Source organism: Theropithecus gelada, chromosome 8 (genome assembly GCF_003255815.1).
Source record: "Theropithecus gelada isolate Dixy chromosome 8, Tgel_1.0, whole genome shotgun sequence".
NCBI lineage: Eukaryota > Metazoa > Chordata > Mammalia > Primates > Cercopithecidae > Theropithecus > Theropithecus gelada.
The window spans coordinates 121,733,252-121,752,355 of NC_037676.1; the positions used below are offsets into that span (position 1 = coordinate 121,733,252).

The 19,104-nt window shown below is 39.2% G+C and overlaps 1 protein-coding gene across 5 annotated transcripts in view; it reads right to left on the reverse strand.

Annotated features, from left to right (window-relative positions):
* Positions 1 to 7,057: 7,057 nt before the first annotated feature.
* ENPP2 (ectonucleotide pyrophosphatase/phosphodiesterase 2) overlaps positions 7,058 to 19,104 on the reverse strand; it is a 118,190-nt gene continuing 106,143 nt past the window's right edge. For all 5 annotated transcript variants that reach the window (XM_025393769.1, XM_025393770.1, XM_025393768.1 and 2 more), the window contains 5 exons: positions 18,903 to 19,038; positions 17,826 to 17,903; positions 14,470 to 14,602; positions 12,536 to 12,692; positions 7,058 to 7,664 (listed from right to left, as the gene is read on the reverse strand). In XM_025393769.1, coding sequence (XP_025249554.1) covers positions 7,494 to 7,664; positions 12,536 to 12,692; positions 14,470 to 14,602; positions 17,826 to 17,903; positions 18,903 to 19,038 — 675 coding nt within the window. In that variant the 3' untranslated portion in view covers positions 7,058 to 7,493. The remainder of the gene's footprint in view (positions 7,665 to 12,535; positions 12,693 to 14,469; positions 14,603 to 17,825; positions 17,904 to 18,902; positions 19,039 to 19,104) is intronic.

Here is a 19,104-nt window from a genome sequence, read left to right on the forward strand (position 1 = left end):
AACTGACCCAGAGATGGCATAGATGAGTAGAGTTTATAGACTAGGACATTAAAACATGTATTACAGTTATATTTCATATGTTCAGAAAGCTATAGAAGAGATAGAACATGTTAAGTAAAAACATGGAAGATATTTTTAAAAGATTCAAATTCAATATTTATAGATAAAAACTCTAAGATCTAAGATGAAAAATATACTAGGTGCAATTAACAGCATATTAGAGTTTGCAGGAGGAAAAATTGGTGAACCTAAAGACATGGCCATAGAAAGTATCTGAAATGAAATTCATAAAAAAGCATGAAAATAAATGAGCAGTGAAAAAAATTCAATAAACCAAATATATGCATAATTTGCATCCCTGAAGTCATACAAAACAGTATCTGAAGAAATAATTGCCATCAATTGTCTAACTTTGATGAAAACTATGAACTCACAGATCTCAAGCACGAGAAACATGAAGAAAAATAAATTACAGCACATCATAATCAAATTTCTTAAAACCAGTGACAAAAAGAAAATCTAAGAAGCAGCCAGAAGAAAAGAACAAAGAATGACAGATTTCAGCCAGGTGCAGTGCCTCACGCCTGTTAATCCCAGCACCGTGGGAGGCTGACGCAGGAGGACCACTTGAAGGCAGTTCAAAATCAGCCTGGGCAACAAAACAAGACTCCATCTCTGCAAAAATAAATAAATAAATTAAAAGAATGACAGACTTCCCATCCAAAATAACACATGCTGGAAGACAATGGAGCAATATATTTGAAGCACTGAAAGAAATAATTGTCAACTGAAAAGTATTTATCCACTAAAAATAAATTTAAAGGTTATAAATGAAATAAAAAATTTCAGGCATACAAAAGCTGACCTCACAAAGTGAAAAATATGCTTTATTCACAGGTAAAGAGGATCAATATTACTTAAAATGTCAATTCTAAATCAATATACAGATTTAACAAAATTCCAATAAAAATCCCAGTAGGCACTTTTCTAAAATTAATTAGCTGATTCTAAACTTCATATGGAAATGCAAAGGATCTACAATAGAGAGAATTACCAAAAAAGAACAAAGTTGAAGAGCTAACACTACCTGACTTTTGAAATGTTTATAAAGTTATAGTAATTAAAACAGTGTGGTGTTGGTATAAAATAAGACAAATAGATCAATGAAACAGAATGAAGAGCCTAGAAATAACCCACACCTACCTGCACAACTGATTTATGAGAGGTAAAAAAAAAAGACACATGGAAAAATATAGCCTTTTAAAAAAGGGTGCTGAGAAAATGGATATTCATATGCAAAAAAGAGAGTTTGTATGCATACCTTCATCCACACACAAAATGAATAATAAACCTAAAGGTAAAACCTAAAAGTTTAAAGCATCTAGAATAAAACAAAGGAGAAAAATTTTATGACCCCAAGTTAGGCAGATTTCTTAGACACTACACTAAATGTATAATCTATAAAAGAACAAATTGGTAAATTGGCCTTCATCAAAATTGGTTAAAACTTTAATCTTCAAAAGACACTGCAGAGAACGAAAACACAAGTCTCAGACTGGGAGAAAATCTTTGCCACATATTTTTCAGGGACTTGAATCTAGAATGTGTAAAGACTTTTTAAGAGTTGATCGCAAGGAAATGACTCAATTTTTTTAAGCGAGCAAAATATTTGGACAGACACTTACTAAATAAAATATACGGGTGGAAAATCATCACATGAAACGACGCTTAACATCAGTAGTCATTAGGGAAATGCAAATAAAAACCACAGTGAGGTACCACTACTTTACCTATCAGAATAGCTGCAATTAAGGTTACCATTCTAAAAGTTGACAACATTGTGAAGTAAGTGGAACTCTGATATAGTGCTCTTGGGAATGTAAAATACAGCCACCACTTTGGAAAACACATTGGAAATTATTCAAAAAGCTGAATATATACCTACCTACCATATGATCAAGCCATCCATACCAAGGTATTTACCAAACAGAAATGAAAGCATATGTCCAAACAAAGACTTGTACATACATGTTCCTAGTTTTGTTTATAATAGTTAAAAACTGTCTATCAACAGATGGAAATAACTGTCCATCCACAGATGAATGGATGTCTATCAAAAGATGAATAAACAGGTCTGGTGTGGTGGCTCACACCTGTAATCCCAGCACTTTGGGAGGCCAAAGCAGGTGGATCATGAGGTCAGGAGATCGAGACCATCCTGGCTAACATGGTGAAAACCTGTCTCTACTAAAAATACAAAAAATTAGCCAGGCGTGGTGGCGGGCACCTGTAGTCCCAGCTACTAGGGAGGCTGAGGCAGGAGAATGGTGTGAACCCAGGAGGCGGAGTTTGCAGTGAGCTGAGATCCCAAGCCACTATATTCCAGAATGGGGGACAGAGCGAGACTCCTTCTCAAAAAAAGAAAAAAAAAGAAAAGATGAATAAACAAACATTGGTATATCCATACAATGGAATACTACTCAGCAATTTAAAAGAAATTAACTACTGATATGTGCCACAATTTCAATAAGTCTCAGAAGAATTATGCTAAGTGAAAGAAGTCCAACAAGAAGTGTATACTGTAGTATTCCAAAACTCTATAAATACTGACTAATCTGTAGTGACAGAAAGCACGTCAGGGCTTGGGAATTGGGGGAGGCGGATGGTATGTGGTAGGTATGAGAAGAAGTTTACTCAGGGACAGAAGGGACTTTTAGGTGCCGTGGATGTGTTCACTATCTCGATTGTACTGATTGTTTCATGGGTGTATATAGATGTCAAAATGTATCAAATTGTATACTTTAAGTATGTGTAGTCTATTTCTGTCAGTTTTTCTTCAATAAAGTTTAAAAAAAAAAAAAAAAAAGAAGCAGCAGCAGCAGCACCAGTGGGGCACAGTGCCTCACGCCTGTAATCCCAGCACTTTGGGAGGCCGAGGCCGGCGGATCATGAGGTCAGGAGATAGAAACCATCCTGGCTAATACGGTGAAACCCCGACTCTACTAAAAACACAAAAAATTAGCCGGGCAAGGTGGCGGGCGCCTGTAATCCCAGCTACTCGGGAGGCTGAGGCAGGAGAAATGCTTGAACCTGGGAGGTGGAGGTTGCCCTGAGAGGAAATCATGCCACTGCACTCCAGCCTGGGCGACAGAGCGAGATTCTCTCTCAAAAAAAAAAAAAAAAAAAAAAAGCAGCAGCCGGGGCTCATCTTTTTCACTTCTACCTTCCAGCCACAACTGGACACCCCTGCCAAGAGGGGTTGAGGGCATGTACTTCCTAGAAATGCAGCCCAAACAGGAGCCACTTCCACTCTAGGCTGGACCTCCAGCAGTGTGCTCTTCGCCCCAGCCTACAGACTTGAACGTGTCAGTCTTGTTCTTCATTGTCCCATCCCATCCCTCTCCTCAAAGCCTGGGGGTAATTCCCATTGCCTTTTACACTTCCCACCCACAAGGCGGCCTGATCCTGACTCAGCAGAGGGATAGTGAGGGTGAGCTGAAGTAAGAGGAATCATCTGGACTCATCTGCAGCCACCCTCTTTCCAATCACCACAAGGAATAATGGGCACAGGAAGCTTTGGGGCTGTGGCTCTTGGGCAGAGTTATGCAAACCCAGTTGGCAGGAAACACTGCTTTTGTTCAAATAATTATTAAAAAAAAAAATCAGCCCTCTTATAAACAACTCAGAATGTTTTCACCCTTGGGAAACTTTGTGGATGGATTCAGAAACTGCCTCCGTAAAAGGAACTCACTGTAATGGGGTAAACCACTGGAACAGGACCACCGTGCTGGCGAGTGGTTTGCAACTTGCTCAATGAAAGCATGAATGGACCAAAGTCTCGATATTTAAAAAAAAAAACAAAAAAAACACAGCTTAAAATAGCCTTGTAGACCTCATTTTAACAGAGTCCCTGTCCATTCAGGGATTTTCATAAATAACCCCACAATTAATGACGTGTTTATCAGCAAAGCCACTCACCTGAAAATATACAGTGGTTGATGTCCTCTCTGGGTCTGGAGTTTACTTTTAAGACACAAAGACTTAGCCTAAAGATGAAAATAGAGCAGCAGTACTCAACTAAATTTGCAACCGGTTTCCCTAGCAGCCTCAGGTATAACCTATTTGGAGAAGAGTTCAACCTGAGGTGACAGAGGAATCTAGCTTAGCAAACAGTTCATGATAATTTTTGTTTTTAATCAAAATTAACCCTTCTCTCTTGTAATGCTACTGTTGGAAGACAATTACAGCACCTAGTAAGTGGACCTTCTCTTATCAGATGTACTTTTGTGTGGCATTATATCTAGAGCATAGCATGTGATTATTATTAGATTGGTGCAAAATTAATTGCTGTCTTTGCCATCACTTTCAATGGCAAAAATGGCAATTAATTTGGGCACGAACCTAATACATGGGGTTCATGTACTGAGTGCGACCTTAAAGCAGATCCTGTCACACTTCTGTCCTAGACTTTTCCGTTATATCTCATTGTATTTAGAATTAGAATGGAATCAAAACGCCTCAGTGGAGCTTATTGGGCCTCAATGAGACCTGACCTGATCCCAACCCACCTCACCACTGTATTCAGGCACATCTGTTTTCATTCAGGCAGATTCTCACACATCCCAAGATCTTTCCTGACCACCGTCCTTGACCATGCTCTTCCTTTTTGTCCCTCTTTTTCTCAAGGCCAGCTCTTCTCATCTCCTAGGTTTTGGCTAGAAAGTCACCTATGAAGCCATTCCTTTTCCACCTTCTTGTCACTCTCCTCCACCTGTTTAATTCTTTCATAGCACATATAACCAAGCTTTGGAGATGTTTAAAAGGGTCTCTTTCATTAAAGTGCAAGTTCTATGAGGCCAGAAACTGTGTTTATTTATTCACTGTTTTATCCTCAATGGAAAGTATCCTTTGTCTACTGTCTACCTGAAATGCTTAGATCAGGAGGTGTTTCGGATTTATGATTTTTCAAATTTTGGAATATTTGCATTATGCCTAGGTTGAGCATCCCAAATCCAAAAATCTGAAACCCACAATGTCCAAACAAGCATTTCCTTTGAGCATTGTGTTGGTGCTCGAAAAATTTCAGATTTGGGAACATTTCAGATATCAGATTCTCGGTTTTGGGACGCTCAACCTGTATAGGTACCGGCATATAGTAGATGCTCAGTAAGTTATTGTTAAATATTAAATGAATAATGAATCATATTCTAATTCATTTCTACCACCCTTTCACCCTACCCCAAACTCCAAAGCCCAGTTCCAGCATCCTTCCTCATTCATACCTTCATTCTTCTTCTTTCCGTGAAATCTTCTCTGAGCTTCCCATTTTTTCAGCATTCAAAGACAAACCATAGGAAGTGCCAGAGGCATGCCTGGACCATAACGAGTGCTCTATAAATACAGGCACATTGGTATCACCATGATCACTTCTTCCAGTGTAGTCCTACAGCTCTGTTTCCAGAACATCAGTTTTTCCCTTACCGCCTTCTCAATTTTCCACATATCCCCAATACCATCAAATTTACTGTGCTACTTTTGATGTAAATTATTTTTGTTTGACATAATGTCTTTCTTCTTAATGTATTTTTAAAGGAAGATTTATAGAAATTAAAACCCACTTCACTGACTATAAAAGGGAACAATTGAAAATAAATAAAACAATAGGCTATTTTCTTCTGATTTTTTTTTTTTTTCTTTTTTTGAGACAGAGTCTCACTCTTTCACCCAGGCTGGAGTGCAATGGTGCAATCTCAGCTCACTACAACCTCTGCCTCCCGGGTTCAAGCTACTCCCCTGCCTCACCTTCCCAAGTAGCTGGGATTACAGGCATGTGCCACCATGCAGGGATTTATTATTATTATTATTAATTATTATTATTATTTAATTATTATTATTATTTTTAGTAGAGACGGAGTATCACCAGGTTGGCCAGGCTGGCCTTGAATTCCTGACCTCAAGTGATCTGCTTGCCTCAGCCTCCCAAATTGCTGGAATTACAGGTGTGAGCCACCACACTCGACCTTGTTTTCTTTTTTTAAGGGAGATTAACAACTGTTAGAGATATGATAACACTATTCTGAGTCTTTCTCTATGACACAATTAGAAGGACTGAAAATTTTTGAATGACTTCTTCACTCCGTGCATCATTAGTATTTAAAACCATAACTATGTCCATCTAAAATTACCCCCACATATTACTATTCAGACCTTTCTGTCCTATTGTGTTGTTACTAATGCTTTTTACTTGGCATTTGTTATTCTCTACCTGGATTGGCTAATTACATGTTTATATCCGTATCTCATCCCACTGTCTTATTTCTCTTTATATCCTCCAGGGTGCTTAAGTCAATACCTTATACAGAATATATGTTCAATGCAGTTTAAGTTGAATCTAATACTTACAGTTTTGGACCAACTTGGTCAAAACTTCAAAATATTTTTCCAAACTTCAAAATACTTTTAAAAGATATACATTGAGAGACTGTATTCAGAATTGCTTCTAATTCCTCTTTCCCTCTGCCCTTCTGATTTCCTATAGATACGTACCTAAACCATCTTATCCAGGCCACTGTGGTTAAATGTCATATAAGCAACTAGGAAAAGGGCCTAGTACAAGAAATGTGTTCCTTACACACATGAATACACCTGAAACAAACCCTTTATTTATTTTTTTCCTTTTTAACTTGTATTTTATTTTATTTTATTTTCTGTTTCTTTTTTTTGTTATTATTATTATTATACTTTAAGTTCTAGGGTACATGTGCACAACGTGCAGGTTTGTTACATATGTATACATGTGCCATGTTGGTGTGCTGCACCCATTAACTCATCATTTACATTAGGTCTATCTCCTAATGCTATCCCTCCCGCCTCCCCGCTCCCCATAATAGGCCCTGGTGTGTGATGTTCCCCTTCCTGTGTCCAAGTGATCTCATTGTTCAATTTCCACCTATGAGTGAGAACATGCGATGTTTGGTTTTCTGTTCTTGCGATAGTTTGCTGAGAATGATGCAAACCCTCTAATTTATAAGTGAAATAAAAGCCAAATAAAACCAGAAAAAACTGAATGTGTGATTTATTATGTTTAAGATTGGTTTATAAGGCTTAAATATATCTGTCATAGTTAACAGTTAACAGCAAATGAAGGCAACTTTACAAAATCAGTGTTTCCATACAGTACAGGACTAAATGTGGCAACTGTGCATTGGAAAATTACTATTTCCTCAATGCAAATATCAAATCTGCAGCACCCTTTAGAAGCTTCCACTAAAAACTCAAGCTGCAGTATTTATTACAAGCTCTACTCAGAACACAAGGCTACCTAAATCAAGCATTAGAGAGAAACAGTGGAGTCATTCAGGCATAATATGTCAGATTTGGTACAGGATTAAAATACTAACATTTTTAATGTCCTGGTTTCAAATTAATAAATACAAAAACAATATAAAAATATACAACCAGTTGATAAGACTGTACTGCAGATGCTCAGAAAGTTAAATCTCACTCTCATGCGTATGCAGGTATGTCTTGAGTGTCAGGATTTCTGGGTAGCTGCGGCTGGTCTTTCGGAAGAAGTCCAGGCTGGTGAGATGTTCAATGTCACGCACCCGAGCTGTGTGCATCTTCATGAGTTCTTCTACCCATTTCGACTCATCCTCTGAGCTCTGCAATGGAAACAGAACGAAATCAGAATCAGAATTTTCCAGAGGAGTTTCCCCAAATGGTCAGTTTACTCCAAGTCCACAAATGACCTCTGTGCACTCTTGCACACAGAGCCAATGCATGTTGATCCTTTCTGGCCTCCCTGCCACTCTACCGCATTCCTATTGGTAACGTGCCACAAATACCTGCCCTTGGCTGCAAACATTTTCAACAGCAATTAACTGTACCAAATAAACGAGACATGTGGTGTCAGAGGGCATTTGACTCAATAGGTTCTCAGAACATAAATCAAAATTAGGAAAACCAAAGGCCCTAGAGAATTCCGTAATTTGTTTCTTTTCCAAGCTGTCAAATTGCAATATTGAGCACAGAGTACAAGTAATTTGGAATACGCTTCTGCTTCCCAAGGAAAGTGAAGAACTTAAGCCTAATGCACAAAATTATGTGTGTGTATTCCTAGTTTTTCAAAAGAAACTGCTGTATCAACTACATCATCTACTAGAATGCATAAATTGCTATTTGAAAAATGAGGTCGACTCGAAGCCGCTCAGCTGATACATCTGGCACTTTGGGGCCCAAGAGGCCAGACTTGGAAATGAGGCTGTACTATTTTTTGGCTATGAGACCTTGGTCAAGCTACTTGACTTCTTGAGACCTCAGTTTCTTCCTTGGTTCACAAGGATAATAATGCTTACTTCTGCAGCTCCCTGGGAGGTAGAGAGGAGAGGAAGGAAGAAGGCGGGGAGAAAGGTAAAGCAAGGAAACGTGGCAGAAAGGAAGTGAATCTCTGTCCTAGCTGCTTGCCAAAAACTGCCCCACTGACACAAGTTTCAGATGAAAGACATTCAGACGTCCTACATCAAACAACTTATTTCATGTCTAACTTGAAACTAAAAGGTAATTCAGGGGAAGCAGTTCTTTGCATCTCAAATATAGCTTCTTTCATTATTGTGGGAAGTTAAGGGAAAGAGTGAGATCTGAGAGCCCTGTGAATATGGAGCAGTGTCTACTTTCATTAGCAGACATTGAGCAGGAGGGCCTTTGCAAGTAATTCCATTCACAAATGCCTCTGGAATTGCAATGGCTTCCAAGAGCCCTTCTACAAGTTGAAGGGTGGCTGCATGTCCCAGGTCTGGGAATATTCAGACATGCCCTCACCCAACCAACTCTTTACCACTAGTGGTCTCAATGAACGATCCACCAAAGCCCAAGAACCTGCAATGGGCTTTCTCGGAAAGCTCCAACCCACACAGACCTGGACAGGGAACTGCAGCAGCTTGTGCCAGTGCTAAATATGTTCCGGGAGGGTGTTGGTTCAGGAAGCTGATGCCTGGCCATCTCAGGCGAAATGAAGAAAGGGGAAGAAATTGCTTTGCAGGCTGGGGAGGTAAGAATTTTAACCTTCATGTCCCACCCTCCTAACCCAACCTAACCAAGATCTCTGCGATTCACAGGAAAGGAAAGACCTAAATATAACTCTACCCACAATGGTACTGACCAGTCCTCAGTGTGACCCTATAATTAACGAAGTAGGAGGTCTCCAGATGGGTCAGGACCCCCTCAGAGTAAGCAGGGCAAGCATGAGCCTGTATTTTGAGAGAATTTTCATATTCAGCTCATTTGTTTGATTTTTCAATGGTCAGTCAGTCCAATTTTTCTTTGTAAATGCAGTCATTTGAATGTGTGGACAGGGGTGAAAAGGTATTTCCTAATTTAAATGATGGCTAGCTGGGATTATAAGAATTCTGCAAAAACATCTGTCTTTTGCTATTTCTTTCCTTGGGAAGTGATTTGCCAATTTCACTGGAGAGGCAGTCTCTTCTGGTTCTCACACCCTGAAATCTGTTCTATAATTCATCATTAGGAAATACTAGCTATGTGCCATGTGAAGAAAGTATCTTCTGCCTTGATATTAGCTGGCCATCCACAGAAGCATTCGCTGATGAAGACTGTGCTGCAAGATGCAAAAATAAGACAATTCAAATAAAAGTACATGAATGCCAAAGTAGGGAGGACAGGAAAGACTTTAAAAATAAATCGCTTAGAATATTAATGCAAACAAAAGCACAATCCATTAACTTGCTTACTGTCTTCCTCATTATGGACATTTATTCTTCGCCTGTCTTTTCTCCCTGACTTTCTCTCCAGGTTTCTGAATTCAAGTCCCAGCAGTCTTAAGGTAAAATTCACAGCAAGGACAGTTTCTACATGAACAGGTGACCCTTCAGCGAGAAGCATGCTGGCTATGAACTCTACAAGAAATGCCTCCAAACTCTGTGCAGAGTCAGGAACCAGTAGGGAGAGGAAAACCTGTGAGGACTTCAGTAGATTTCATTTTTCAGGCATAAAATTTAGATCAATTATAGAACATCCTTTGCACTGAGTTTAGAGCAGTATTTTTTAAAACTCCCCATCACCAAATTCCTCTAATGACCGAACTTGAATATGTATTCCCCAAGAATCTAGGTACACCTTAAATGGCCTACTATACATGTGAAATACCTTTGTAGTCTTTTCATCTCAGAACTGTATGGCAATTTTTATTTTTACCCCATAATACAACTGTCTAATGTTTTGCAAGAATTTCACCTCCCCACAAGTTTCTAATAAAATTGAAGCTCAGAGAATGTAGACCATGTTATACGGAGGCACTACATCCACCTGGGGCTCTTGTGGTTGTAAACAACCAAAATTGAGAGGGTCAAGCCAGTAAGTTGATAACAGCTTATCTCTCACTCGCAGTTTCTACATTTCTCTACCACCCATTCCATCATTTATAAAACCCTATGGATCCTTCAAGTATAATATTGTTGTCTTCCATCCTTCCTTTTAGATCTCCAAGACCACAACCCCAGTTCAAGTTCTCTCTTGCCTCACTCCTGTGAATTTTGCCAAAGCCCTTTGAGCACCATGTTTGGCCTCCTCCATTTCAAATTTATCTTCCTAAAGCAGAGCCTAAAATGTTGCTCTTCCAACTAAACATTTTACTTGGGTACCTAATGCCTGAATAGTAAGAAAAAATTCCTAAAGTCCCAAGGTTCTACCTTGGAAGTCTGATAAATTGGAAAGAGGATGGGCTCTTGGAGTCAGAGGTCTTAAATCTAAAGCTCTGCTCTTCTGCTGACTAACCAAGTAACCAAACATACTTTCCCCTTAGTAGCTATAAATTTCTCAACATTTAACAAAAAGGCAGGGGAGAGATCATATATACACATACTTGCCTCATACTGTGATTATATGATTATATGACTAGAAAGAATATATAGAGAGGACCTGCACAGAATTGGATCACAACATGTAATCAATAAATGATAACAACTACTACTACTGCTCCTACTATCATGACTGCTGTTGTTACTATTACTACTACTACTTTTTTCAAACTTGAATCCAATCAACTTTTAAAATCTTTTCTCCCACTATTTGCCCTCGTTTCTAATATTCAGGCAAAACTTAATTCACTTTCTGGGATATATTTAAACTTTCTAATTTTCTTCTACATTCATAGCCTCAATCTTCACCCATAATTGAAGTCACAGATCAAAAACTATCTTGCCCACAAAGCTGATCATCTCTATTGAAGCTTATGGCTCCTTACCTTTCAGGGTTGCAATTTCCATATGTGTTTTATTTGTTGACCCACTCTGTGGGCTGCCTAGGAATAGTGACTATGTCTAACACTCTTGTTTCTCCTAGAGTACCTTATACAACTTAGGAATTTGAGTAGTACTTGTTGACTAAAGATTATCTTCTGTAGATTACATCTCTACTCCTTCTATCAAGTGAAATAAAAGCACAGACTATTACTTCTAAAATCAACCTTTGAGCACAGATTTTCCATCAGATTAAAAGGACCTGAAGATTTTTCTATTTGTCCCTGAGTGCCAAGTTAGTACTGAGCCAGAAGCATATAGCATGGCTCCTGTCTTCCTCCCTAGTGTTTTCATGATGCCATCCTGCATCCCAGCTGTCTCCCCATAGGATGAGTGAATCAGGAGTCATCTGTGCTATCTGAGAAAAGCATGACTATTACACCTCCATCATAACTAGTAGCAAACCTGATTGGTAAGGTATAGATTTCTTTCTTGCTTGCTCTTGCTGTGTGTCTGTGTGTGTGTGTGTGTGTGTGTGTGTGTGTGTGTGTGTATTAAAAAGTTTTCATTATGGGCCGGGCACAGTGGCTCATGCCTGTAATCCCAGCACTTTGGGAAGCCTAGGTGGGTAGATCACCTGAGGTCATGAGTTTGAGACCAGCCTGGCCAACATGGTGAAACCCCGTCTCCACTAAAAATACAAAAATTAGCTGGGCATGGTGGTGCCTGCCTATAATCCCAGCTACTTAGGAGGCTGAGGCAGGAGAATCACTTGAACCCAGGAGGTGAAGGTTGCAGTGAGCCAAGATTGAACTACTGCACTCCAGCCTGGGTGACAGAGCTTAAAAAAAAAAAAAAAAAAATTCAATATGCAAATTTTCAAATATCCAGAAAAGTGAAGTAATATAATAAAGTTTCATGACCTCTTACCAAGTTTCAACAATTATCAAAATTTTGCTAGTTTCGACTTTTTTTTATAAAATGTTGTCATTCTCCACTTTCTTTTGTAAAATGAAAAACATTTGGACACTTATTTCTATTTCTCAAAATCGTACACATTGATAGAATTATGTTAAATGCACACATACATTGAAAAATAAAAAGCCATTAGAAGGCAAAGTTCCTATGTGTTAAGCAAAATTCTGTTTGGTTCCTTTCTTTTTCTGTTTAGGGTGAATGCTTTATAATAAGTATGTTCTAGTTCAATGATGGAAATACAAAGTAAGAAACGAAGGTGAACTATGGAAGCAAATCCTAAAGGACTCTCTCTGTAAACTCACATTGCAGCTCTCCTCGTTGTCAGGCCGGTGAGGCAGGATGAAGGAGGACACGGAGAGAGGGCCGTCACACTTGTCGGCAGGCTGAGTGAAATCTAGACAGCTGGTGATGATGCTGTAGTAGTGAGTTGGAACAGGAATGGAACTGCCTTCCACGTACCTGAAACAGGAAGGTGAAACGAAGTCACAGTTGATAAGCTGATGTTGAAGCTTCTTTTTTTAAATGGTGACCAATGAATATTGCCTGAATCACTAAAATTAATCCCCATTCAATTGAATCATTTTTCACTTCTAAGCACTAGCCCACTTCTATGTCTTTGAAGATAATGTTTTCTTTGCCTGAAATCCCCTCACTCCTCAACCTGGCAGAGTAAGAAAGATATTCTAGGCAAAGAAAATGGCTTGATCTAAGAATTGGAGACAGGTAATGGTGAATAGACCAATGCGGTAGAAATGAAAGGCTGGAAGAGTCAATAAAAGCCAAATTATGGTGGGTTCTGAGTGCCGGGATGTGGTAGTAATGCTTTGTGCTAGGGAGTGTCATTAATTATTAGATCCATGTTTCAGGAAGATAACTTTCCTAGAGTTGTATAAAATGGACCACAGGCAAGAGACATTAGAGCTAGGAGAATAATGACCCTTTCAAGCTACAATGAAATGCAGAACTTGATACAAGGAACTCATTTACCAAAGGAAGTACTAAGGACTGAGTGCTAATGATGGACCTAGAGGTATAAAAAATATTTTCCAGTACAGATCAGTACAGAAATTCATAATTCCTTGCCTGGTTTTCTATTATCTTAATTTTATTCAGTTTTCAAGTATTAAAATTATGATTAAACTACTAATTTTGGCTAATAATGATCAGCAATAAAATAATTGTGCAATTTACACAAAATTTCTCTTCAGAATGACTGGAAAAGAAGTAAGATAATGTCTAACTTATTTATCTGTATTTATAAAATAGCAATTTATTCTGTAATTATCTCTAAATCACAGTTAAACCCTCTCTTACATTCTGGGCTGCTCTCTGATTGTTTCATGCTTGTATAAAATTAAATAACAACATTCTGAATTTGTCAACAAATTGTCAACAAATTTGTTGACAAATTCAGAGTGTTGTTATTTAATTTTATACAATGAAAATACATCCCAATCACTCTAAATCTTGCCTTCTCCACTAGACTGTGGGGTCCCTTATGAGCACAGAGAATGGCTTTTATATGCCCAACAGCACCAAAGAGACAGAGACAACCAGATTCAATCCAAGTCCATACACACTTTCCTACTGAGAGGTACTGACTCAGAAAATCTAAGGGATTCTTAAGTCCCACCCAAATAATGAAGACAAGTGGGAATGGTCATCTTCCCATTGAAGAGCTGTGGAAGAAATGACTAAATAAAATTAAATTCTTTGATACATTTTTTTCATAGAACAAAAAAGTACATTTATTTACCACAAAACCCAAAATTCCATTCCAACCACCAATGCCCATTTAATCAAAAGAATTGAAAAATTCAGACTGGCCGCAGTGGTTCATGCCTGTAATCCCAGAACTTTGGGAGTCTGAGGCGGGTAGATCACTTGAGGTCAGGAGTTCAAGACCAGCCTGGCCAACATGGTGAAACCCTGTCTCTGCTAAAAATGCAAAAATTAGCTGGATGTGGTGGCGCATGCCTGTAATCCCAGTTACTCAGGAGGCTGAGGCAGGAGAATCACTTGAACCCAGGAGGCGGAGGTTGCAGTGAGCCGAGACCACACCACTGCAATCCAGCCTGGGCAACAGAGCAAGACACCATCTCAAAAAAAAAAAGAATTGAAAAATTCAAAAAATTGAAGGGGTGTCATCTCTTTTCTAGTACATGAATATTTGAAAAACTTCTTGAGTGAGATCTTGGGACTTAAGACTCACACAGAGTAGAAATGAAAGGCTTACTGTTTTATTTTGTCCTCTGTGTCATGTAAGCCATCATAGTCATAGTCAAAGATTGGCCCACTTATCACGTTAACTCCATTTCTTTCGGAAGCATATTTCTTCACCAATACCCTTTGGAAATAATTCCAGACCCCTGTGCAAAGACAAAAAATCCAAAAATCAATTCTTCATGAAGAAAACTCCTTACTCTGGCCAAATTCTCTCTAGGATGCAGGCTACGAGCCAAATGTCACGAGCCAAGAGACAAGAGAACTGTCGTGATTCATGAGACGAATCCATTTTATGTCATTACCAGTGTGTGTGTCATTTACAAACCAGCAAAGGGAACAATGTAGAGCTATGAAACAATGGTAGGGGAGTTTAACCTAGTCCGAAAGTCAGGAAAGGATTCCCAGATGAAGAGGCTCCCAAGCTGAGCTCTGAAGCATGAATAAGTAGGTGGTGTTTCCCAAGCAGAACATGCCAGGCAGAGGGAACAGAATGTGCAAAAGAGGAAGCAAGATATTTCAGAGTAGTGAAAATAAGGCCTTACTCTTTCTTCCCATCCTTCATATCTCATCAATATGCTAGTTTCCAGGTTTAAGCTTTACCCCTGACCTTTCCTGGAGCTCCAGACATGTTATCCAACCACCTACCTCCTAATGCACTGCCAAGCAAAATATTATCCAAACAGAATTCTTAATGTTCCTTCCTAATCCTGCCCCAACCCTCGCCTTCTCCATTATAATAATGGCTCTGGCACTCACCCAGGTGTTTGGGCCAAAAGCCTAAGAGTCATCCTTGCTTTCTCTCCTTACTATAGACACATGTGAACAATTCCTGTCAGCGCTGTCACCAAAGTACATCCCAATTATCCCAAATCTGACCACCTCTCATCTTTTCTCTGCTCTATCCTGGTCTAACTTACATCCTCTCTGAAGTGAACGATCACACCACAAAAGACTACTCCCTGGGCTCCCTGTGAAACACTTACTTCCCTTGTACCTTGTAGCCCACTCCCCCATATAGTAGACGGACGGATCCTTTCATATCATAAGTCAGATCATCTCTTTCTCTTGCACATGCACACACAAACACACACACACCCCACCCATATCCAACACTCCAGATTATTTTTCATTGTAATTAGAATGAAATCCTAACTCCCCACCATGGTCTTTGCCTACCTCTGTGACTCTACTTCCTACCCCTTTCCCTATCATGCACAAGGCTTTCTTCCTGTCCCCTAACTTTGCCAAACTTATTTCAGGCTAAGCTTTTGCACTTGCTCTTTCTTTTGTCTGAAAAACATTACCTGATCTGTGCATGTCTGCTTTCTCCTCTATAATTCATTTCTCACTTTCACTGTCATCCCCTGCAGAGAACTGCCTTGTCCCCTCTGCCTCTAATTTCCATAATGGCCAACAAGAGAGGCAGAATGGAAACGGAGAAAAACAAGAGAATAACAGAAGAAGACAGGACAGGCAAGCAATGGGTTGGTTCTGAAATATTAGATCAAATTTGCCATGCTGTCTTCAACATGGGTGTCATGAGCTTCTGGCTGTTAACCCCTCTTCCCTCCCCTTATTAAAAAGCACCTGGCCATCCTTCTTATAGTGATTCAATTGCTCTTCATGCCTTCTGAAACTCTGAAAGGCAGAGCAGCCCACAAGAGCCAAAATACCTTAGATAATTATTTGCAGTCGAGAAAGAAGCCAGACAGTAAGAAAGGTTATTTCAAATGTTAACTTAAGCATTAAGAAAAGACGGAGAGGGAGAGAAGGAAAGAAACAACAATGAGAACAGTCAAAAGGCCAGGCCCACAGAAATGTGGCATGTGAAAAAACCAACCCCCTCGTGAAGAACAGCAAGCTCTCTGTGAAAGGCCTTTTCCACACCAGCCTCAGGGTGGTACCGTGTGTTGCCTTGATTACCATTTCCATTTGGTCAAAAAAACACATCAATAAAGAATAAAGAAATCCAGGGAACCCTGATTTGCGGAAATTAAATGAAGCTGCATTCTGTGTAATATTGTGATAAATGTAACTATGTGAGTTTCTGAAATGCTTCTCAGTTGGGTCTGAGACTAAACCAAGAAACCTTTTAAAAGCATACTTTAATTTTTCACTCATAAGCAATAAATTCTATCTTTGAATAAACCTTCATTTACTCACTAGGACATCAAATAAACATTTTCTTCTCTAAACCGTGTGGCCCTTTTCACCAATGTTAAGCTGCGGAGGCCCGCCACTGTAGCTGACACTCCGCAATCACCCATTCCTATTTTGAGACTCCCTTTCGGCCCGGAGAGATCTGTAACACAGCCTGAATCTCCTCCATCAAGTGGAAGCACATAGAGGTGCTTCCTTTTCCTACCTTTCCCATAACGATGTAAGTTCCGTTCACTGCAAATGTACCCAAAGGTGGTAAAAGCTACTTCATAATGCTTACTCTATCTTTGAACACATGGATAGATAAAAGGATGGGCGGATGGATGGATGGATGAATGGATGGATGGATGGATGGATAGATGAATGATGGATGGAGACATAGATGAATATTTAACAGAAACAAAAAATGCAGTGCTTTCGCCATTGGATAATTAAGTCAGAAATCCATATAAACCTTAGAGGTCACGCAATTATATCTCTTAATTTTACAAATGAGAGGTTTAATGACATGTCTATGATCACACAGCCTGTGGTCACACTCCAGGAACTTGGCTTTTTGGGCCCGAGCTCATTGTGCCTATACAATTCTTGACTTCACTAGCATCAGGATATATTTATGTCAGGTACAAAGAAATTACAAATGTTGAAATAAAATAATTGGTACAGGACTAAAATCATCTGAAATAAACACTCTGATGATTCAGAAGACCCTTTTGGCTCTTGCTGGGTTTCAGGGCCAACATTCAGAATGTGTCATCACCCCAAGAGGAAGAGGTGCTACTGGCTTTTACTGTAATGCTCACAAATAAATATAGATGCTGTTAAATATCAAGTGGCCTTCAGAATATAGTGAAGATCCTTTTTAACCATTAAAATAATAAGCATTGAAATAAAAATAACAACCAGATGAGAAGAAAAACACAAACTTGAGTTAGTTCACTTTCTACCATGCATGACCTGTGGTCACTTTCTGTGATATCGATTTCTTAATTATAAACCAGGGATAAACTACCAGCCAACCTTCCTCACAGATTCAAATTTTGGATCAACAGTAGAAAGTTTACATGAAAGGTCCTCAAAAATTATAAAGGTTAAACACATGAAAAGTATTCTTATTAAAATTAACAGAGGTAGAAAAGGTAAGGGGTAAATTTAGAAATATTTATTTTCATAAATAGCAGTGTATTAGGTGAATATTGGACTTACGTTTGAAAGCAGGATACATTGGAACCATATTGGTTACAAGGAATGCATCATATTTAGCCTCAGGTGAAGAGCTCAGATCTAAACATTAGGAAAACAAATAGTATACATTGCTTACCAAAATCTACATCAGTTAAAAAAAAGGGGGGGGGGGAGGGAGCAAGCATTTTCTTAAATGGTCCAAACAACATGAAGAAATGAATCTACTCCTTTATTCCTACTCCTAACTGCCTTATACAACATCTCCTTACTCCCCTCCCACTCAGTCTCTTCTTCACTCAATAGCTCTCTCCCAAAAGCCATTTGCAATGTTTTTTTTCTTACTATCTACTTCTTGAGTCTACCAACATTATGTAAAATAACTCCTTGATTTCATCAGTGCCATTTAGACTTAAAAAAAAATCATCAAGGTAATGAGAGATGGTTTAAGGGCTTCAGATTTTTTTTTTTTTTTTAAATATGGAATCTTGCTCTGTCACCCACGGTAAAGTGCAGTGGCCTGATCACAGCTCACTGTAGCCTCAATCTCCCAGATTTAAGGGATCCTCCCACCTCAGCCTCCACAGTATCAGGGACTACTGGCGTGTGCTACCAGCTCAGCTAATTTTTATTTTTAAATTTTTTGTAGAGACAAGGTCTTGCTATGTTGTCCAGGCTTATCTCAGACTCCTGGACTCAAGCAATCCTCCCACCTCGGCCTCCCAAAGTGCTGGGATTACTTTGGGATTTCAGTGTTGGCTCACGCCTGGCCTCAGGTAATCTTAAGAGATCCCCTCTACAGTATTACATAAAGGACTGGTGTCTTAATGATTCACTGTTTCCTTTTCAGATTCTCACTTAAAAATGTAAGGCGGGGACACAGAAGATTCCCTTGCACATTAGAATTGCCCTGGAGAATTAGATTTTTTGAAAGCGAGTCACTTTTCGGCTGATTTTGGAAGGATCCCATAAAAGTTCATTTATATAATCTTCTGAGCACCCTCTCTTGAAGAAAACCCAAGCCACAGAAATTCTAAATACCAAGATTGCACAATGTGACATCCCTCTAAAGGCATCAGATTTTGATACTCTGTAACTTACAAGGAGGAAAGAGGAATCCATAGGACATCTGCTTATCATTTTTGTAGGCCAAACAGTTCTGACTGAAACTTGGAGAAACACGGACATCAGGCCGGACGCAACTGGTCAGATGGTCAGGAATGCCGGAAACCTCAGCCTGCACGGGAGTCAGAGGCACTCAGCAATGCCGTGGCTCTGTTATGAGCAGCCGAAATCAAAACCC